This window comes from Oncorhynchus keta, chromosome 9 (assembly GCF_023373465.1).
Source record: "Oncorhynchus keta strain PuntledgeMale-10-30-2019 chromosome 9, Oket_V2, whole genome shotgun sequence".
In the NCBI taxonomy this organism is placed as follows: Eukaryota; Metazoa; Chordata; class Actinopteri; order Salmoniformes; family Salmonidae; genus Oncorhynchus; species Oncorhynchus keta.
The window spans coordinates 21,475,041-21,498,377 of NC_068429.1; the positions used below are offsets into that span (position 1 = coordinate 21,475,041).

General features: G+C 43.2%; 1 protein-coding gene across 15 annotated transcripts in view; it reads right to left on the reverse strand.

Moving 5' to 3' along the window:
- LOC118387392 (formin-binding protein 1-like) overlaps positions 1 to 23,337 on the reverse strand; it is a 99,656-nt gene that overhangs the window by 71,560 nt on the left and 4,759 nt on the right. For 9 of the 15 annotated variants that reach the window (XM_052525458.1, XM_035775710.2, XM_052525460.1 and 6 more), the window contains exon 1: positions 18,105 to 18,228. The exons of 1 other annotated variant lie outside the window; for it this stretch is intronic. In XM_052525458.1, coding sequence (XP_052381418.1) covers positions 18,105 to 18,149 — 45 coding nt within the window. In that variant the 5' untranslated portion in view covers positions 18,150 to 18,228. Of the gene's footprint in view, positions 1 to 694; positions 880 to 18,104; positions 18,229 to 23,337 lie in introns of those variants that run through there. 5 more of the 15 variants (XM_052525459.1, XM_052525465.1, XM_035775720.2 and 2 more) reach the window with 3 other exon arrangements.

Consider the following 23,337-nt stretch of genomic DNA (forward strand, 5'->3'; position numbering starts at 1 on the left):
CATGTAGTGTTGAGGTTACAAGAAGAAACATTGTAGCTACGCAGTATTGAGGTTACAAGAAGAAACACTGTAACCCTGTAGTATTGCTGTAAGCTATTTTGGCTACAAGCAGAAACGCCTCCACCGATGAACTGGCCCTGACTCAGAGGGACTTTTCACCATTTACAGAAACCCATTCAGTCTCCTTCACTCAAGTAAAGACTTCAACTGTAGGCTAGTTTTAGAGTACCCTAACCCACAATGGCCTTGTACATTATTCATAGCTTAATACAGTTATTCCGCCTAAACACTGTCCCTCATCAGTACTGTACAGTCTAACAGGAACAAAAAGGTGCACGATTGTCAAATTCATTTCTATGCATCGTCTCTCCTCTGTCATATAACCTAAGCATGTGTAGAATACGGACAAACTGAAGGATGCTGCATAATGTTGCCTTATCTATCACCTTGTTAAAACACCTGATTTCAGCCTAAATGTCTGGAGAATAGAAATAGGCTACACTATAAACAGGCTAGTCCATATACAACAGTTACACTGTACAACAGCCTACAAAAAACATCCCTACTGTAGTGGATCACACACTCGAGTAGCCTACCCCTCAGAACATTTTGCAATGATGCGTCTCCGTCCATTGACAGTACTAGCAAAGGAACACAGACGATACAGCTTGGTTAGAGTTAGTTTTACATTCACCTTGGTATAGCTCCAACAGTTCCCCATCCTCTCCTCCATCATCTGTAGTCCACCTCAACCCAAACCCAATGTCTGTCCTCCTCAACCCAACCAAAGCTGCCTGCAGCACTTCATGCAGTATATTCCCCAACTGTCACTGAGCGACTGTCCCAGACCAGTCCTATGAGCTCGACAGGGTTCTGAGTGGGGGTGTCTTTGTGCTGCTTTAATCCCTTTTTTACACTGCCTGACTGCTACAACTAGCTGCCTCAGACACAGGAACTGGATGTGGTTTGAACAGCTTAACAACATAAGTGCTTGATGCTCAAAATGTCAGTCTTTGTGGGGGGGGGACTGTGGATCAGAGTCTGTACCATTGCTGCAATGAACATAATGCTACAGCCAACATGAAGGCAAACACATGTTTAATACATGATGATTGTTAATGTAGGGATGAATGGAAGCATCAAACCAGGAATGTAGCTGGGTACTGTCATAAAACGTAAAACATGCCATCTAGGGCAAACAAGGACAACATTCAGTTGGAGGGTCTTTTCACACCAACGTCCCTCAGTTGCAACAACCACTCATTCATGAACCCACTCACCAACCCACTCATGTGAAGAAATGTGAGATGCAAAACAATTGGCTATTCGATTGATTTAAAAAAGAAGCCCTAGTAGCTTCCTCTCTATCATATTTTTTCTTTGTCACTACCCCCTCTCTCTCTCTCTACAGCATGCGCTCCTCTTCCCTCTTTCTCCTCATCCCTTCTTCCCTGAGGAAGGGCTCGACGCTCGTTGTCAGCCTCTGTGTCAATTAGATTCAGCAAATCTCCCCACAGTGAATGGTTCATTAAAACACTGTATAGCAGCGGCTCAACAGGATCTCACCATAGAAACACATAATGCTGTTCCTCCAAATACATAAGTGCTATAATAGAGTAATCCTCCACAACCTCACTACACCCAAACACACCCTTCACTCACTCACACATACAACACACCCTTCACTCACTCACACATACAACACACCCTTCACTCACACACACACTCACACCCTTCACTCACACACACACTCACACTTCATTCACACACACACACCCTTCATTCACACACACACCCTTCACTCACACACACACCCTTCATTCACACACACACACACACACCCTTCACTCACACACACACCCTTCACTCACACACACACCCTTCACTCACACCCTTCACTCACTCACACACACACACACCACCCTTCATTCATTCATTCATTCATTCTCACACACACACACACACACACACACACACACACACACACACACACACACACACACACACACACACACACACACACACACACACACACCCTTCACACACACACACACACCCTTCACACACACACACATTCACACACACACACACACACACATTCACACACACACACACACACACACACACACACACACACACACACATGGATGACAACATTAAAAATAAGTGTTTAAATGAATGTTTTCAAGTGATATCCTCCAGAATCCAACACAGATCTTGTTGATGCATCAATTATTTGGATTTTGCACCAAAACAAAATCACATTACCCTTCTCAGTTGAGGCAGCATGGTATCCTATAGTTGCAGAGGGGAAAGGTACACCCCTGTCCAACGTTAAAATCCAACGACGGTCCAACCCTCCCCTTCCCAGAGTAATAGCTAAGGCAGCCTCACTCACTGTGGTTAGGTTAGAAAGGGTATCAATTCCTCAGACAATTCTGAAGTTTAAGAGCAATATGTTATTCCTTGTCCCCATTTCCACCACATGGACCAAAATCTGGTCTGTCTGAGAGAAGCACTCCTCTGTCTGAAAGCAACGAGGGTCCCGGAGCAAGAGATTCAGTACTGACTGAGACAGACATTCACAATCCTACACACACTCTACATCTGAGACCAGCCGTAGCCTGGGAGCACGCAAGCTAAATGTTCCGTCAGGCGTGAGGTGGTCTCAGTGGGACCTGAGACGGGGAATGATTCATTGAGTAGAGGAAAAAAGGGGGTAGGAAAAGAGGTGGAGTGGAGAGAAGAGGAGGAATTAAGAGGGAGGGCACTGGAGTGGAGAGAAAGAGGGACCACTTTGACTAAGGATAATGCAGTGATGACCAACATCACCTCATTCATTACCTGGACAACACACGGCAGCAGGACTGTGGGGACATTTCTGCGAAAGATGTGTCACAATTACAATGTGACAAATGTCTGGATAAATGAATACTAGGCTAGTTCATGAGAGAGCGAGAGAGAGAGAGCATATGAGATAGAGACTGGCTTTCCAGTAAAAAAGGACAAACCCTTGGCCAGACGATTCCCACAGGCGGAAAAGGGCTAATAAATGTTGAATAACAGGCACATTGGAACAAAATATCAAGGAAAACTACAGAGAGGGAATCTGTGTGAAAGACTCACGCTAATATCACACAGAGCCATCACCACCACATTCTATTACCTTGACACATCAAAACAGCAGAAAAAAGGGAGGGGCAGACAGTCAAAGCTCACCAGCATCTTGGGGTTCCGCTTCATGAAACACTTCATCATTGTTTCAATCCATTTCTGAAGTCTATATAAAATCTGCCTTCATATTGAAAACACCTCAGATGAAAACATGACTATGGGACATAGCGCCTCTCTCTCCTTCTCTTTCTGTGCTACAATACCATATCACTCCTGGTATAATCCAGGCTGCTCTGCCTTTTATATCAGACACAGTGTGGACAGCAGCCAGCTTCTATATAATACATTAGCCACCACTAGAATGCTGCTGCCGCTGTGTATGAGAATGGACTATCTGGCTACATCCCAAACCACTCTTCTTCTTCTTACCACCTCCTTACCATCCTCCCATTCTCTCCTCCTCCTACTCCTCCTCCTCCTCTCCCCAACACTTTCCACTTTTCTAACATGGAATGAAAGGTAAAAGATTACTTTTGTTGCTACTGTAAACTAATGCAATGATTATGCATAAAGCCCCCTAGGTAATAACCTGGTTTGTGCATTTCTTATTTAAGCCACAGGGGGCGGTAGAGGCCCCTGAAGGTGATCGGTCAACAACACTCAGAGAGGGTCTGCAAATCATTGAAGTACTCACTCCCCCCTCTCAATCTCTATTGGGCCCCCATCTCTATTTCCCTCCCTGTCTCTTGCACACTAACAAACACATTCCATTGACACATCAGTTTTCCAGAGGGACTGCCTGCTGTGGTTGCTTCTTTTTAATCTCTGTCAGAACAGAACACCAAAGAGCTACAATTCAACAGCCAGAAACTAGACCGGCATAATAATTGTCCTGTAAGCCTTGTTACATGTTGATTCACTACGACAGGTCTTAGAAGAAGGAAGACAAAAACTTCTGATGAAATGTTTGACATGGTGCCCTCTCTTTCTGAGGGGTTGTGAAAGAGGATAAAAGGAAAAATAATGAAATCATCCATTCAGAGCCTTCCAAAATAATAGATGGGCAAGTAATGTTCACAGATCTAGAGAAACCTCCTATATAAGCTTTTTATATTCAGATTCAGATTCATTTGTTGGCACATAACCACAAGTTGGTGGTTTGCTGTTGTACTTTCATACTAATGGAAGACTGCTGATGCTAGCCAGGAGTAGGCTGACTCAAAGACGCCTCCAATCATGACAGGCTAGGACTGGTCTGTGTCAAACCCTACAGTAAGTTACACTCCATTTGTTGTAGGCTGTATAGCCACTACAACTACCTCCAACATATCTTTACAGGTCAGTGCTCTCAATAAAAACCCTTGTCAGAGTCACAAGAGGAAATCAATAGGCCAGAGAGGTGAGGGGTCAGTGTTCCTAGCAGGTCATCTGAAATATGGGAATGATATCTAATATACAGCTGACGCCAATTAGTAGACTGGTAGATTGTTTGGTCGATAGGCTGTTGGTCTACCGAGATTGTTTTAGTAACATCTCAGTGAGCTAATCCATTGCAGAGGCTAAAAGCCAATTTATGCTTGATCCAAAAATGTGGTGGGAGGCTCCATATGGAGGGTGTGACACAATTGCACAGCCTCCAGGAGGCATGCAAAGGTCAAATCCAGCTCCGTACTGCATCGCCATGCGCCTCCCAAATTTTGTATGCAGAGGGTTCTGTACAGCTCTGCATTGACATGATTGGTTGATGGTTGGTGGGAGCAGTACATCCTGTAGAAAACACAAACTCACTTTCTTGACAACAGCTCTGCACTGCCCCGCAAAGAAGTATAAATGCCCTGACTTCTGATGAGGCCGTATCACCGTAAATGCTGCACGGCAGGGCTGAGGCCATATCACCGTAAATGCTGCACGGCAGGGCTGAGACCGTAACACCGTAAATGCTGCATGGCAGGGCTGAGGCCATATCACCGTAAATGCTGCACGGCAGGGCTGAGACCGTAACACCGTAAATGCTGCATGGCAGGGCTGAGGCCATATCACCGTAAATGCTGCACGGCAGGGCTGAGACCGTAACACCGTAAATGCTGCATGGCAGGGCTGAGGCCATATCACCGTAAATCTGCACGGCAGGGCTGAGGCCATATCACCGTAAATGCTGCACGGCAGGGCTGAGGCCATTTCACCGTAAATGCTGCACGGCAGGGCTGAGGCCATATCACCGTAAATGCTGCATGGCAGGGCTGAGGCCATATCACCGTAAATGCTGCATGGCCAATGCAGATGTCGGATTGACCATGCGCCCAGATGCACTTCTCTCTCCAGAATGCGCGCTCTCCCACCAATTTGTTCACCTTCATTATTTCATAACTTCATTGTGTGAATTGTTTGTGTTTGATAGTTAGTGTCTATCAATTCCTAATTAAAGTGAAAGACATTTGCGGTTTATATATTATTGATTATATATTATAAAAAATGTTTGACATGTTTCTGTGGACATTATGTAAACTATTTGGAATTTTCGTCTGCGTTGTCGTGACCGCTCTTTCCTGTAGATTTCTGAACATAACGCGACAAACAAACGGAGGTATTTTGGATGTAAAAATAATCTTTATGGAACAAAAGGAACATTTGTTGTGTAACTGGGAGTCTCGTGAGTGAAAACATCCGAAGATCAAAGGTAAACGTAATTAATCGTAATAGTTTTCATAACGTCCACAGAAACATGTCAAACATTTTTTATAATCAATCCTCAGGTTGTTTTTAAAATATATAATCAATAATATATAAACCGCAAACCGCACAGTAGCACAGTAGGAGAGGGAAAAGCAATACCTATCCAAACTCTGTTGCGCGAGCAAAACTCATGTGACCACTTGACGCGATGTTATCGTTCTGGCTCATTTTTCAAAATAAAAGCCTGAAACTATGTCTGAAGACTGTTGACTCCTTGAGGAAGCAATTCGAGAAGGAATCTGGTTCATATCCCTTTAAATCCAGCAAAGGAGGGCTATGGAACATGGAGTTTTCAAAATAGAAGCCACTTCCTGTTTTGATTTTCCTCAGGGTTTCGCCTGCAATATCCGTTCTGTTATACTCACAGACAATATTTTGACAGTTTTGGAAACTTTAGAGTGTTTTCTACCCTAAGCTGTCAATTATATGCATATTCTAGCATCTGGTCCTGAGAAACAGGTGGTTTACTTTGGGAATGTTATTTTTACAAAAATGAAAATAGTGCCCCCTAGTTGCAAGAGGTTTTTAACAAAAGGCTAAGCTGTGTTTTCCTATATTGTACTTGTGATTTCATGAATATAAATATTTGTAGTAATATTTATTGAATGTAGCACTATGCTATTCAGCGGTTGTTGATGACACTTATCCCGATAGGGGGATTGCAGCCATAACAAGTTATTCCATGTGTAACTCTGTGTTGTTGTTTCTGTCGCACTGCTTTGCTTGATCTTGACCAGGTCACAGTTGTAAATGAGAACTTGTTCTCAACTAGCTTACCTGGTTGAAAAAAGGTGAAATAAATAAAAAATTAAAAAATTCTGATTGGCTTAACTCACCACCACTAATGATTACCTGTGGAGCTTCTCAAAGTAATGTTGTTTTCCTCACCTCAAACAGCAAGCAAACAAAGTATGTTGTTACATCCATTGAGAATTACAAATAGTTCCTGAATGTATTTGAAAAATGTTTCCAGCTCTTTCCCTTTCGATAACCACTTAGCGTGAAAGGGAAAAATGTCATGCTCTGATTCAGTGGAAATGTCATAAAATAGGCCTACCTGATTACTTATCAGTGTTTGACTTGGACTGAAATATGTTCCGATACTCATTTTGTGTGCTGGTACTGTTCATTTTTAGGTGCAGGAGCTCCACAATACTTTAGAGCTAATATTCTATAAAAGGAACAGGAGCTCAAGCAGTTGAAAATTAGAGGTGCCGGTACTCAGCTCCGGTGAGCTTCTGCCCAAGCCCGAGCTCACTGACACGGGAAACTCTTAGGGCCCAGAATATTTTCTACAATGTTGCAAGTTTGCCAGTGCAAGCTTCGTGCCAGACCCAAGTTAACAGTTGATACAATGTTTCAAGTTTGTTGCAGACAGACCATGTGTAGCCAATGTGATATATAGGATATTTTAAATCAGGATATTTTCTATCTGCAAGCTGCAATGTTTTTATTTGTTGGCTTTATGTAGGCTATTTTTAGATAGTTGGCGATGGCAATAGAAGTTACTTTTTAGGTTTGTATCATTTTCATTTAGATTGGGATAGAATTTTGATTAACCACATGACAATGATTTTGAGATACAAAGACATTATTATAAATGAAATAAAACTGTTATGGTAATGTGCATATGAAAACCATAGCTGGCACGCAGATCGGTAGAAAGGGTAAGGTAAATTGGCATTCCACATGAGAAAGGTTGCGGACTCCTCGTGTAGCCTATTACCGGCAACTTCAGGAGAGTGATGGCAGAATCTGTGAAAGCCAGCACGAGCGGGAGGAGAACAGTTGGGTCAGGTAAAGTTTTTTTCTTCTCGTTATCTAGATCTCTTGTACCCACTTGAGGCATTTGTCTTATTTCATCAAACCAAAAGAACAGACGACTTTCGGTCAACTAAGATGTTTTTTTTAGTCGGGGGCAGCCCGAATCTAATAGACCGTTAAGTAGTTGTCCAAATGAGCAAGAGTCATGGACCTACATGTTTCTGTAAATCACATTATTTATTTATCTGTTATTTTACCAGGTAAGTTGACAGAGAACACGTTCTCATTTTCAGCAACGACCTGGGGAATAGTTACAGGGGAGAGGAGGGGGATGAATGAGCCAATTTTAAACTGGGGATTATTAGGTGACTGATGGTTTGAGGGCCAGATTGGGAATTTAGCCAGGACACTGGGGTTAACACCCCTACTCTTACAATAAGTGCCATGGGATCTTTAATGACCTCAGAGAGTCAGGACACCCATTTAACATCCCATCCGAAAGACGGCACCCTACACAGGGCAATGTCCCCAATCGCTGCCCTGGGGCATTGGGATATTTTTTTAGACCAGAGGAAAGAGTGCCTCCTACTGGCCCTCCAACACCACTTCCAGCTGCATCTGTTAATTACATTGCATAATTACAGAAATATCCTAATTAGGAGTGTATTTTCAAAGCATCATGGTTTCAAACCTATCTTATACTCATCATCTGGCCTAAATATTTTCTTCACAAGGGAAATTCTATAAATTGTATGTAGCAAGTTATTCTAGGAGTCTCTTTGCGGTATACCACCAGTATTACTATAATGCAGACAGACAGAACACATTAAAAAGCAGTCTCCCACTGTTCCTCCAGAAATACCATTCCACCACAGGAAACGTGGAGAGAGGGACACCAGATGTCCCAACAGAGGAGTGTGTGGGGGGGGCACAGAGGACACAGATGTTCTGCTGGGTGTTTAAAGAGGAGGAAAATGACAATAGCTAAAGAGGGCTTAGAAGTAATTGTCTCAGTCAGTGATCCTTTACATAATAGTAGAATAGAAGTGTGGACCAGATGTTATGTGTAGGGAGGGCTAAGAGGTGATTTTCCTGACCATGTGACCTGACAAGGTAAAATGCCGTGGCTATATGCCTAACTAGGGCCCAGAGGTTTTCCTTGGCTATAGGCCTAACTACGTCACAGAGCTTTTCCTGGTCAGTTCACGTGGACAGAGACAAACTCTGTGTCCTTGTTACAAGGAAGGAATAAGTAGTTCCACTGAAAACTATCACATAGGCTACAGTAGTATCAAATATTAGGCTGATTAGAGAGATTTGGTTTCTATGTATGACAAAATAGATCAGGAGGGAGCATCTTGAGGAAGCTCCCCACAGCTTGATACTGAGTTACAGAACTGGACCTATGTGCACCAAGTCACATGATGTAGCCTAGAAGCTATCCTGTTGGCACTTGTTGGTAAACATACAACTCATTATCTAGTAAATGAAACATACAGAGCCAAAGGTGAGGACCACAGGTCAGTATAGCAATATTATCACTGTTTTACTAACAGGGGAAAAGTAATTTTGTAATACAGCATTATTTTTGATCTCCTGTAGTCTAAATGTCATATCTATTTAACAGAAGTGAGAGGTGAGAGGTTTTCAATGAGGTCATTCTAAGACTCTCTCTCATTGAGAGTCTCTGATGCACAAAATATCCCTAATTGGTTGGTTGGTGGTATAGGACAGACTCATTAGTCATTAACCCCCCCCAATGAATATCCCATCGCTGCTAGCAAGTCTACAATGCATGCACCAAGAGAAGCTCTGGACCTGGCCTGTCTAATAAACTACAGCACACAATGGAGCAAAATATCAGTTTCCTCTGAGCCCTGTGTATGTCAATATGTCAATGCATTTCTTCAGTGTGTCTCACGAGAGTGGGCATCCGACCACAAGGACAAATATTTAGTGGGAGATGCTGAGCCGGGTCCAGAGCACAGTCTTTGTCCAGCGGACTGGGTGGGAACAATACTCTCTACAGGAGAAGTCAGTAACCCCTGGGCCGAGGGGACAGACACACACACACAAACTGCGTATCCTCACAAATGCACGGACACACGGTACACAAGTTTGTGCACACACACACACAAACTTGTACACTAGACCAGTGAGTATCACCACAAACATTTGCCTTAGTGACATAAAGGCCTAATGTAGATTGCATATTTCTTTATCTCAGAGATTACACTGTAAAATCACACCACTGTTCAGTTAGTCAAACCCTCTAAAATGTTGGTCAATGTTGAGTCAAACCTGTTCGTCACCTCACTTAATTCATGGACTAATCAATGCTGATAAATAGACTATGGACATGCTGCATGTATTTCTTTATATTTTAATGATAGGCAATAGTATGAAATTGACAATCTGTCTCTCTCTCCTTTTCTTGTCAATTAATTCTCTTGTAGCATACTTTCGGAAAGCCTACTTTTTATAAAAAAAGAGAAATATTTGCTCATTTCTACCTTGGCCCCAGTGATGTATTGGGCAGTACACACTACCCTCTGTAGCGCCTTACGGTCGGATACAGAGCAGTTGCCATATCAGCCGATGATTCAACCGGCCAGGATTGTCTCAATGGTGCAGCTGTAGAACTTTTGGAGGATCTGGGGACCTATGCCAAATCTTTTCAGTCTCCTCGCTGTACTGCAGCGCCAGCTGTGCCACCAGAGACTCGAGGTTCGCGCCCAGGCTCTGTCGTAACCGGCCGCGACCGCGAGGTCCGTGGGGCGACGCACATTTGGCCTAGCGTCGTCCGGGTTAGGGAGGGTTTGGCCGGTAGGGATATCCTTGTCTCATCGCGCACCAGCGACTCCTGTGGCGGGCCGGGCGCAGTGCGTGCTAACCAAGGTTGCCAGGTGCACAGTGTTTCCTCCGACACATTGGTGCGCCTGGCTTCCGGGTTGGATGTGCGCTGTGTTAAGAAGCAGTGCGGCTTGGTTGGGTTGTGTATCGGAGGACGCATGACTTTCGACCTTCGTCTCTCCCGAGCCCGTACGGGAGTTGTAGCGATGAGACAAGATAGTAGCTACTAAAACAATTGGATACCACAATAAATAAAATAAATCGCGCACAGAACGAGCAGTATGCCGGATCCGGGATAGTGAATACAGCCTCAAGCTCATTACCATAACGCAACGTTAACTATTCATGACAATCGCAAATTAAATTAAATCAATATGCTAGCTCTCAAGCTTAGACTTTTGTTAACAACACTGTCATCTCAGATTTTCAAAATTATGCTTCTCAACCATAGCAAACTAGCATTAGCATTTAGCATTTAGCTATGCTATGCTAGCTATCAATGCTCTTACACAAATGCTTGTTTAGCTATGGTTCAAGAGGACTTTCTACTGACTGAAAAGGGGTGAGCAGGGTCCCTGCTCATTTGCGTGAACATACCTTAGGCATGCTGCAAGGAGGCATGAGGATTGCAGATGTGGCCAGGGCAATAAATTGCCATATGTGAGACTCCTAAGACAGCGCTACAGGGTGACAGGATGGACAGCTGCTCGTCCTCGCAGTGGCAGACCACGTGTCACAACACCTGCACAGGATCGGTACATCCGAACATCACACCTGCAGGACAGGTACAGGATAGCAACAACAACTGCCCGATTACACCAGGAACGCACAATCCCTCCATCAGTGCTCAGACTGTCCGCAATAGGCTGAGAGAGGCTGGACTGAGGGCTTGTACACCTGTTGTAAAGGCAGGTCCTCACCAGACATCACCGGCAACAACGTTGCCTGTGGGCACAAACCCACCGTCACTGGACCAGACATGAATGGCAAAAAGTGCTCTTCTCTGACGAGTCGCAGTTTTGTCTCACCAGGGGTGATGGTCGGATTCGTGTTTATCATTGAAGGAATGAGAGTTACACCGAGGCCTGTACTCTGGAGCGGGATTGATTTGGAGGTGGAGGGTCCGTCAGGGTAGCCTAGTGGTTAGAGCGTTGGACTAGTAACCGGAAGGTTGCAAGTTCAAACCCCCGAGCTGACAAGGTACAAATCTGTCGTTCTGCCCCTGAACAGGACTGAAATAAGAATTTGTTCTTAACTGACTTGCCTGGTTAAATAAAGGTAAAATAAAAAAAAATAAAAAATGGTCTGGGGTGGTGTGTCACAGCATCATCGGACTGAGCTTGTAGTCATTGCAGGCAAACTCAACAATGTGCGTTACAGGGAAGACATCCTCCTCCCTCATGTGGTACCCTTCCTGCAGACTCATCCTGACATGACCCTCCAGCATGACAATGCCACCAGCCATACTGCTCGTTCTGTGCGTGATTTCCTGCAAGACAGGAATGTCAGTGTTCTGCCATGGCTAGCGAAGTGCCCGGATCTCAATCCCATTAAACACTTCTGGGACCTGTTGGATCGGAGGGCTAGGGTCATTCTCTCCGGGAACTTGCAGGTGCCTTGGTGGAAGAGTGAGGTAACATCTCACATCAAATCTGGTGCAGTCCATGAGGAGGAGATGCACTGCAGTACTTAATGCAGCTAGTGGCCACACAATATTCTGACTGTTACATTTTATTTTGACCCCCCCTTTGTTCAGGGACACATTATTCAATTTCTGTTACTCACGTTTGTGGAAACTGTTCAGTTTATGTCTCAGTTGTTAAATCTTGTTATGTTCATACAAACACATGTTAAGTTTGCTCATATATTTCCAGTTGCTTTTCTGCTGATTTAGACCACGTGAGGAAACAACTCTTTCTCGCACACGCACAGAGAGAGAAGTTCAATTCAGTCGAGACATTTCTGTTTATCAGCCATGTACCGGTCCATGAATAAAGATATTCTCTTAAATCACCAGTCATCTAACCACCAAATAAAGGAGTTTTGTTTTAGTTGCATTCTGCTCTGCCTCCTGGCTGTCACTATGGCATGTTCAAGTCAAAGTGTATTGGTCAAGTACACAGATTTGCAGATGTTATCTGCAGCAAGATGCTTGTGTTAATAGAAAACGTTTGACCTCTGTCATTGCCAACAAAGGGTATATAAAAGTATTGAGATAAGTATTTGGTCAATAACAAAAGTTTATTTTCCACCATAATTTGCAAATAAATTCATAAAAAATCCTACAAAGTGATTTTCTGGATTTTTTTTCTCATTTTGTCTGTCATAGTTGAAGTGTACCTATGATGAAAAGTACAGGCCTCTCATCTTTTTAAGTGGGAGAACTTGCACAATTGGTGGCTGACTAAATACTTTTTTGCCCCACTGTAATGTATATAAATATATTGGTGTGTAAAGACAGTATGGACTGTTTATGAACAGAAAAGGTGTACAGCAGTCATTATATTGGATGAGCCTTGACTAGAATACAGTATATACATATAAAGTGGGTAAAACAGTATGTAAACATTATTAAAATGACCAGTGTTCCATGACTCTATGTACATAGGGCAGCAGTGTGGTCAAACTCTACTGTACTTCCATATGGCCATTTGAAGACTAACTGCATTCATGGGTATGTGTCAAAGAGTAAACCATTGTGGAAATGGATGTTGGCATGGACAGGCTGTTAATTAGGCTCTGGATGAAAGATGATCTGCAGTGATGAGAACATTGGACATGAAAGCGTCGGGCCACATAGGGTCTTGGGGTGTGGTCTACACTGCTTTACAATCTAACACAGACTGACATCTGGTTATACATTTTTATGCTAAAATTGAGCATTAATCTAATTAATTTAAGGATTTGAGGGGAGTTTTAGACAGAATTAACCCACTTTTCCTCACTAAAAACCTCCCCCATGAGCCTTTAGTGTACCCCCAGAACCACACACACAATCTATTTAGTTCATCAGCGCATTAGATCTGTACCAGTTGCAGTCTTGAAAGAGGAGTAATGGAGAGAAAGAAGGAGAGGGGGAAGGAGGAAAAGAGACCTAATGAGAGAGAGAGAGAGAGCTTGTGTGAGTGTAATATTTACTGTTCACTTTTTATTGTTTATTTCAATTTTGTTTATCCATTTCACTTGCTTTGGCAATGTTAACTTTTGTTTCCCATGCCAATACAGTCCTTGAATTGAAAGAGAGAAAGAAAGAGGGGAAAAAAAGAGAAAGAGAGCGGGGAAGCAATGGAGGCTGGATCTACCTAAAAGGATATGGTTCATTCTCACACAGCTACTTTTATTATCATTATTTCACCTTTATTTAACCAGGTAGGCCAGTTGAGAACAAGTCATTTACAACTGCGACCTGGCCAAGATAAAGCAAAGCAGTGCGACACAAACAACAGAGTTACACATGGAATAAACAAACGTACAGTCAATAACACAATAGAAACATCTATAAACAGTGTGTGCAAATGTAGTGACATTAGGGAGGTGAGGCAATAAATAGGCCATAGTGGCAAAATAATGACAATTTAGCAATTAAACACTGGAGTGATAAATGTGCAGAAGATGAATGTGCAAATAGAGATACTGTGCAAAGGAGCAAAACAAAAAAAGAACAGTATGGGGATGAGGTAGTTGGGTGGGCTATTTACAGATCAGCTGTGTACAGGTGCAATGATCGGTAAGCTGCTCAGACAGCTGATGCTTAAAGTTAGTGAGGGAATTCATTCCAGTCATTGGCAGCAGAGAACTGGGAGGATACTTAGCAGACAATGAAGATGAACTGAAACAAGAAATAGGCCTGGGCCAAATCATTAAATCCCTGAATCACTTCACATCAAATGGTCATTAAATTCACCTGCCTTCCAAAGTACAGAGTCCTCTTTCATACAAGCACATCTGGTAGGCATGTTATCATTTTTTTTTTATATAAAAGACTTGTACTGTGAAATCAGCGGCACACTAGATGTGCCTTCTAGCTGTAGAACCCTTTACACAGACATTTGTCCAGAGTGACTTTTAGCAAGTATCTGGCCCTTGAGTCTAATTTGTGTTTGGAGGTGCGCCAATAGCTTTTCGACCGTTTCCCTGCATTCTAGATCACTGGGGAGGGAGCACATGGTGGTGGACAGATTTGTGATAGATATCATGCCTGGTCTGGTTTAATTTTCTCTCTTTTCGCTATCATCCTTCACAGTACATTTCTGGAAACACTGCAGGATATAACTTGATGCAGAACTATCAGGGCATCACAACAACTTCCTGTTTCTAATGTACATTTCCCCTCCAGCACAACATGTATTGGCTTCCCTCCAAGCCAACGCCAAAGAAACAACAGTTCCTCCTTCCAGGGGACCAATCAATGGTCCTGTTTCCTCCAAAAAGGAAACATCCACACAACACCAGGCGTAATGAAGTGCTGTCAAGGGTGAGGAAGCAACAGGAACAATACCTAATGGTGGAGATATGAGCAAACAGACAGGCTGAAAGGCAGACAGGCTGAGAGAACAGACAGGCTGATAGGCACACTGTTCATTTCATATTTATTAGACTCCAGAAGATGTTGAGCTCATTTGTAACTCTGTTCCAATATTTCTCTCAAAAGGGTTGCTAATGAGAAGATTGAGACCAGCACTGGCAGTCTGTTTATAGCAGAGCTACAACAACCAGCACTTTACTCTATACCACCCTGTTTTAAAATCACAGAGAAAAGGTGATCAATTCACCAGATGTAATGCTGACATTAGCTGGCCAGTCCATTTCACAGTTCCCTACTGGTGGCTCTGGTTGAGGTCACAGAGAGAACAGTAGTGAAACCTGACTTGAGAGTAAAGCGGAAATAATGCAAAAGTTTACAAGGAAGAAACATGGAACAAGGCCTAATTAAAGTGGGAGGGTGTTCTTCTTCTTTGTGTTAGCTAGGTGATGCGAAAAATTTAAGAGGAACATCTGTTTTTGGACTGGAGAAAATCACAGATGAATGACCATAATTGGCTTTTCATGGCCATCTGACTACATTTGTAAGTGAGAAGTGATGCTAGCTGTCTCGCTGTCGTCCAAAGGCAAAGACCTGTCAGGCTCTTATAGAACACCTGACAGCAGGAGAATGAATAGATTTACCTTGAGGCAATTGTCACCGTTGGAGACTCGCACTAGAACTGACTGAAGCAATCAGCCAATCATTCGCCTTCACCAGTAGAGAGAGCAAAATCAATGACGGGTCAGGAGTGGTCACACATGATGGCTGTACCCAATACACATCAATCTAGGCTATTTCTAATTAAAAAAAACACACATCATTATAGCCTACATACAGTGCAGGGATGAGTTGGCTTTGGATATGGGATTTCAAGTGTGTTGTCTCAACATTCAACCTGCAATGATTCAATAATTATTTCATTGCTAACAATATTCACTCTCTCTGACATATGTCAGATCCCAGATATCAACCCTGAAAAGTATTAAGCTGTACTGACTCATCACTTGAGGGAAGACCAATTGAACATGCATCAAACATGAGAGCTATACTTTCAGGGATACTGAACCAGATCAGTACATGGACTGAAACAGTCTTCCCCTCAGGCCTAAGGCAGACACAGAGGTCCAGGCTCATAAACACTAGATGGATGATCTCAAGGAGGGATCTGGCAAGTGGGGCACCAGCCATAATCTTATCATTGTCAGACAGGGGAAAAAGCTAATTGTAAGATCCGAGTCTGGCACGTGTCACAAACTGTTACCCATGGAGACAGGACTAGTTCCTCCACACCCCGCCCAGCCCCGCGTGGCTTGAACTAAGGACACAGAGAGAGAAAGAGAGAGACAGACCGAGACAGAGAGAACATTCTGTGGTCTGACGTAGAGATTAGTTGAAACATTGAAGGAAATCCTGTTCTCATACGACACACAAACACACGACTTGCATGAAAACATCTTCAATTCTTACTCTCCAATAAACATCTGTAAATCTCAACTTTTCAATCTATAAGTCAAGAGTTTGCTTTGTTTGTGTGTTTTCACTGTCATTCGCTCTAAAATCTGATAAATATTTATTCAGTTCCTTTTTTAGGTTGCTAAGGAACACGGGTGGTGCGTGAGAGACAATATTCAGCATGTGAGCCCAGGAGCAACTTCTGCTTCAGAGAAAAACTAGTAGCACTCTCACTTCTTCTGACTTCACCCCGTTTGCTTCTGATCAAGGCTCATCGTGTGTAGGTGTAAATCACTGATTAGTTCAGGGGAAATCTGCTGTGAATGTTTCAGTTCAATTAACTATTGGTTAGTTCCTCAACACAAGCCTGTAGCTTCAAACAATCTCAGTATGGCTCCTCAACAACAGTATACCCTCTCCAACTCAGCAGAAGACCAGACACTCTGACACCTGTCTTAACAAGCTCAGTGTAGGTGGTAGACCTGAAACAGAACCCTATTGAATCGTAGAGTCAAGGTTCTGCTATTAGTCTTAGAAACGTTGTGGAGAAGTTTCACTTTTATAGCCTGGCGTCATTGAGGTGGCTACCAGTTTCAGGAGAGCAGTTCCCTATAGAGGAACGAATGAGAAACAGGAGGCAACTCCAGTGAAACCACCCAATGACAGAAAGGCAGACGTCATATGAAAAGGAACCATAATATCATGCAAATCATTAGGCTGCTGCTACCCTTTTCCTGCATATCTCAACACTTTGTCACTCAATCACAGGCCTCTTTTTTCCCTCTCAACGCTCCTTCCTGTTCTCCTTGTCCCTTGTTCTCCTCTCCTGTGGAGAAATGTGGTTCTCCCTATCTCCAACACTCCTCTCTTTCTTTTCTAATTTCCTCCTTGGAGTAATGTGGAACACGCAGATCAGAGGTGAACCTACTCAACGCTCTGTAGGCCTCCTGGGGAGGTCAGAGAGGGAGTCAGAGAGGAAGGGGAGGGGGAAACATTAATAACACTGCCACTCGGCAGGTGGGTGAAGGAGTAGTGAAGAGGAGGAAGCGGAGAATGGAGACCCCTGTGACAACAAGAGGAAGGGGTTGTAGACTTAATATTAGACTATCTCCGCCCCCGCACACTCACGGAGAGAAAACAAGCAGGCTCAGGTTTCACCCAGAAGTGCCCTGAATGTAAAGTGAACCACAGGGGAGCCATGGCAGGGATCAGGGGGGCCAGGACGGGGAAAAGGGGGGCCAGGACAGGGGATGCTGGGGGACTCCAGGGCCAGGCAAGGGGAAAGGAACTCAGGAAACCAGAGTGAAAACTCTAAAACCCTCGGCCCGTTCACAGCTCAGTACAGCACAAACTAACTTACCCGACAACAGCTCGGCACTGTCTCTATTACAACTATCGATGCATGAGTGTCGTTCAAACAAACAATGAGGTTCATGAGGTTTCTTAGAGCAATACTTAACTTTGTTAAAAGCAGTGACTTAGCATGCACCCCCGCAAGGCGATATGGAAAATCATACCATTGGTATTTTGAAATACTAAGTAAACGGTATATCGTACAAGCCTTGTTGTGTCCACGTCATTTACAATGAAATTATGTTGAACCAAAATGGAAGACATCTGTCGTGTTCGATCAATGTGGAGTAGTATTTCAGCCAAAACTTACCTTCAGTTGCTGCTCTTTGAGCAGTGTTGCCCTCCCTGACTCCATCGGCAGGCCCGTTAGAAATGGGGCTCCCTCAGTCTGTGTATAGGAATGTGTGAGTATAAATGTGAGTATCTGTCTGTATGTATTTGTCTGTCTCTTTCTCATACCGCACCTGACCAAATTCCTAAGAGAAGTGAAAAAGGTGTGTTAAAAGTAACGACCACTAAAGGTTACTGTCCTATTTCCCCTTTCAGAGCTGAGATTGAGCAGTATAGGATTGAGTACTAAAGTGAATTGTGTAGTATGGATATGGACTCCTTGCTACGATCCATTTAGTGTGTAACTGAATTAAGAAAGCTTATTAAGATTATGGGAATCTAAATGTCTAGGGCTCCCTCTGACTGACATGGAAAATACATCACCTGGCTGGTTGCCATGTTACGACATTATATACACAGTAGAAATACAAAACACTCAAAACTCCTTCCTAATATTGAGTCCCCCACTTTTTTGCCCTCAGAACAGCCTCCACTCGTTGGGGCGTCGACTCTACAAGGTGTCGAAAGCTTTCCACAGGGATGCTGGTCCATGTGGACTCTACAAGGTGTCGAAAGCTTTCCACAGGGATGCTGGTCCATGTGGACTCTACAAGGTGTCGAAAGCTTTCCACAGGGATGCTGGTCCATGTGGACTCTACAAGGTGTCGAAAGCTTTCCACAGGGATGTTGACTCCAATGGTTCCCACGGTTGTGTCAAGTTGGTTGGTAGTGGATTTCTACTCCGAATAGCTCGTTCCATCTCATCCCACAGATGCTCAATTGGATTGAGATCTGGTGACACTGCAGTAAGCTGAATTCACTGTCATGTTGGTGGAACCATTCCTAGCCTTCTGGCATGGGGCATTATCCTGCTGCCAAGAAGGGATGCACCTGTTTGGCAATGATGCTCAGATATCCTGTGGCATTCAAACATTGCTCCAGTTTTAACAAGGGGCCCAATGTGTGCCATGAAAACACACCACACGCCATCACACCACCACCAGCCTGCAATGTTGACATGTGGCATGATGGATGCATGTACTCGTGCTTCTCCATACCGTAGTCCTCCCATCAGCTTGAAACAGCAGGAACCAGGATTCATCAGATGAGGCAATGTTTTTCATATTCTCCAGTGTCCAGTGTTCTTTCCTTAGCCGACTCCAACCACAGTTTATTGTTTTTTGCTGAAAGAAGTGGAAGTCTAAGGTCGTCGGCTGCCATACCCCAGTCGTGTCAAGGTACGACGAGATGTGCATTCTTTTATGGGTCTTTGGGTACCAATGCTGTACTGGGATGTCAGTTGACTAACTGTAGCCTGTCTGTTGCTCTGCACAACTCGTGCCAGCCTCCTTTGTCCTCTTTCATCAATGACCCATTTTCGACCACTGGCCTGCCGTTGGCTGGATGTCCATTGGGTGATGGAGCATTCTTTATACACATGGGAATCAGAATGTTTGTGAAAAACTCAGCAGCGTTGCAGTTCTTGACACACTTAAACTGGTGTACCTGGCACCTACTACCATACACCGTTCAAAGGCACTTAAATATTTTGTCTCCCCTTCATCTACATGACTGAAGTGGATTTAACAGGTGACATCAATAAGGGATCATAGCCTTCACCTGGATTCACCAGGTCAGTCAATGTCATGTATTCCTAATGTTTTGTACACACAGTGTATGTGCACTTGTTTTGGGGAATTTCTCTCCTTATTTAGTTGTCTTTCTTCCTTTAATAATCTAAGTGACGATCTTATCATATAAGAGGTTCAACTTCAACTCCATTATGACATTCTCCTGGGGCTTGCAGACCAGAAGAAAGGTTAACCCTGGCTGATGCCCCATGTAATTCCATTTCCAGATGAAACAGCTCAGAGATCTGTCGTCTGTTATAAGACACGGTGGCAGAAACATTATGGACAAAATAACTTACAAATAACGCTAAAAAACATACACAATTGCACATTTGTTTCCGGGATCGAAAAATGGCAGCCATCTCCTTCAGTGGCATTTAGAACCTAAAAGGGATCTCCAGCTGTCCCGATCGAAGAACCCTTTGTGGTTCCAGGTAGAACCCTTTCCACAGAGTGTTCTACATGGAACCCAAAAAGGGTTCTCATATGGGGTCAGCTAAACAGTTTTGGAACTATTTTTTCTAAGAGTGTAGGCCTAGGTCAAGAACAAAAATGTAAATATCCCTATACAAACATGTCATGTGGATAATGACAGTGACTACCATCAACAGCATGACCTGTGACCCTTAACCCCTGACTTTTATGGCCAAGGGTGACAGTTCCAACTTTCACCTAATTTCTAAATGTAGGCATGTAACATCCTAACTGAACTGTTTGGGCTATTCCATTTGGGGCGTGTTCCATTTGTTTTAAAGTAGGCCTTCATTGTAAATAATAATTTGTTCTTAACTGACTTGCCTAGTTAAATAAAGGTTACACACACACACACACCAAAAAGTTATTTTGTTGGCATTTACAGTAAAACATGATCAAAACCTATTTATTTCACTTACTTGCTGTGCCGTTTCGTTGTTCATTTGGTGAGTCATTTAATTCTCAAACAGGATTTCATGGAACGCCATTTGGGTCTTTTCAGTTCTTTTTTGGGGGGGGGGGATTTTACCCCCTTTTCTCCAATTGTTAGTAGTTACTATCTTGTCTACAACTCCCGTACGGGCTCAGGAGAGATGAAGGTCGAAAGCCATGAGTCCTCCGAAACACAACCCAACCAAGCCGCACTGCTTCTTAACACAGCAAGCATCCAAGCCGCACCAATGTGTCAGAGGAAACACTGTGCACCTGGAGACCTGGTTAGCGTACACTGCGCTAGACCACTGCGCCATCCAGTAGGCCCTTATTTTATTATTTTCTATGGATCGCCGTTTGGGTCTTTGCGTGTCAAAAAAGATACACGTTAAACAACACTATTTGACGAGTCATAAGCTTGTTGACCAATCAGGACCTGAATATGACTGCACGTCACATGATAATTTTACGCGTTCATTCATTTTTTACGTAGTTATTACACAATCACTTGTATTTCATATGTCACAACGATTCATCAATACGTATGCTATGATGCTGGTAAAGTTGTCTCGTGCACCTACAGTGCTGGTCATAAAAAAGCTAGCCAGCTCATGGATGCAAACAATGTTCTTCCCCAAAAACATAGCAAAATGACAATCGCGCCTCATTAGCCATATGAAGCCAGCTGGCTGCTTATAACGTTAGCTTTGAGGCAACAGGGTTAAGTAGCTGGCTAGCTATTTATTATTTCATGAACTGAAGTTCAATTTCAATAGGCGAACAACAAGTGGCAACCTAGCTAATACTTACTCACAAGGATTCCTAAATCCATTGCTAAGAATAATGAAAATGACTGCAGTTCCTACTGGTAATTGTTTTCAGGCTGGTTGTATTGGTGCTAGCTTAGTACCAGCTAAAGCTAGCTACCCCAGAAGTTGCGGTCTAACAAATTATGCTTTATTACCAACGTGGTATTGCAAACACATCGTTCGTGGCCAGTATTTGCTTGTTTGCAGACTTCTTCGTACAGCTTTGACCGTGCTACTGTATATCTTTTGACATGTAAAGACCCAAGCAGCGTTCCATAGTATGTATGTCGTGAAGTTAATAGCAGTGGCGCTATTACTGTGCAACTCCGGTAGGGCAACATCTGAACAATAGCTCACTTGGTAGTGAGTGTGTACTGGTGTTCGACCAGTCGGCAAACGCCAACATAACCCACGACAGAGAACAATTGATTGTCAAGGGCAATGAATTCCATTATCTTGGCATTAATGGATTTTGCCTTTGTTGTCTCGCTGAAATGTTCTTACTCTTTCAAATGACTGCTTGACTTGTTGACTGCTCAATCCACACAGCAGACACAGGCTAGGTTAGGAATGCTGTGTTGCACGTGTAGCGCAAACTTTTCCTTGGCGTCATTACGTCAAGACATTATATAGGTCTGCACGTCAGCTTTGACATCGGTTTTGCACATCAGCGTTAAACTAGACATCGGCCAATATCAATGTTGGCATTTTTAGATAATATCGGCCGATTCTGATATGTTCAGCGATATATCGTGCATCCCTAGTTTATGCCTCCTGCTGGACTGGAAGATGAACACAGCCACCCGAGGACAGACTACATGCCCTCTGGACCAAAGAATAATCTACAAAATTAGGCCTTCACATGAAATATGGAACCAGTGGGACTATATTTAGTACCAGCTAAAAAAATGTTCTTCACAACAGAACAAAACATACCAAGTTAACAGGTAAGAGTAATATGACCTATTTTTGTCATAGGCCATACTCCTTTTTGAATCATCAAGAATACCAATGAGAAACAACAACTCGGCCGACTGTTTAACACGGAATTTGGAGCTGCAAGGCTGAGAGAAAGGATTTGTCCAAATATAACAGAGACCTAATAGAATGTGGTTTAGATTTACCGGGTCAACTCTCTGTGTTTGGTCTAGACTGTTCAATACTCTCTCCTCTCTATGTCAAGTGGAAAATGCAAGTTTGCAGGTCAATAGAAATCTGTTTCTCTCTTAAGTCAGCCTCATGCAAGAGGAGAGAAGCGAATGGCTTTTCCAATAAAATGACTTTACTTCAGTGACTGGCAGTGCAGTGTAGGAGTCGCCTATGGATGACATCACTAACTAAAGGGATGAGATGATGAGCTCACACTAGCCAGGAACCTATTGCTTTTAATTTAGACATGACAACATTCATCCCCAGTATCATTACATGGAGGTAGACTATTATCTATAATCACTATGATGGAATGCAATAACTTTAAATCTGTTATCTTAACCCATTGGTAGTATATTACTGGTATTACTCACTCACAGTGACTCACACACACACACACACAAAGGTGTCCATTTGATGTAAGGAAAAAATGACTGGAATTATCACATACGGTGTAGAGCTACAGCTCATTCTGCCTCAAAAGTCACTCTCACAACCATTCGGAAAGCATTGGCAAGTTGCTGCATTGTTACAATGAAGCAATAGCTAAAAACAGATTTCAGCTAAGACAATTTCAAAATTAAACAGAAAAGAGTGACTGACCAAAACAGCAATGTACCGTTAATAGCAAAATGGAACACTCTCTAATGATGCTCAACGCATTATTTAACCTAGAATGCAATTAAGCGTAGGCTATTTTGGCATTTCCCTGCCTTTT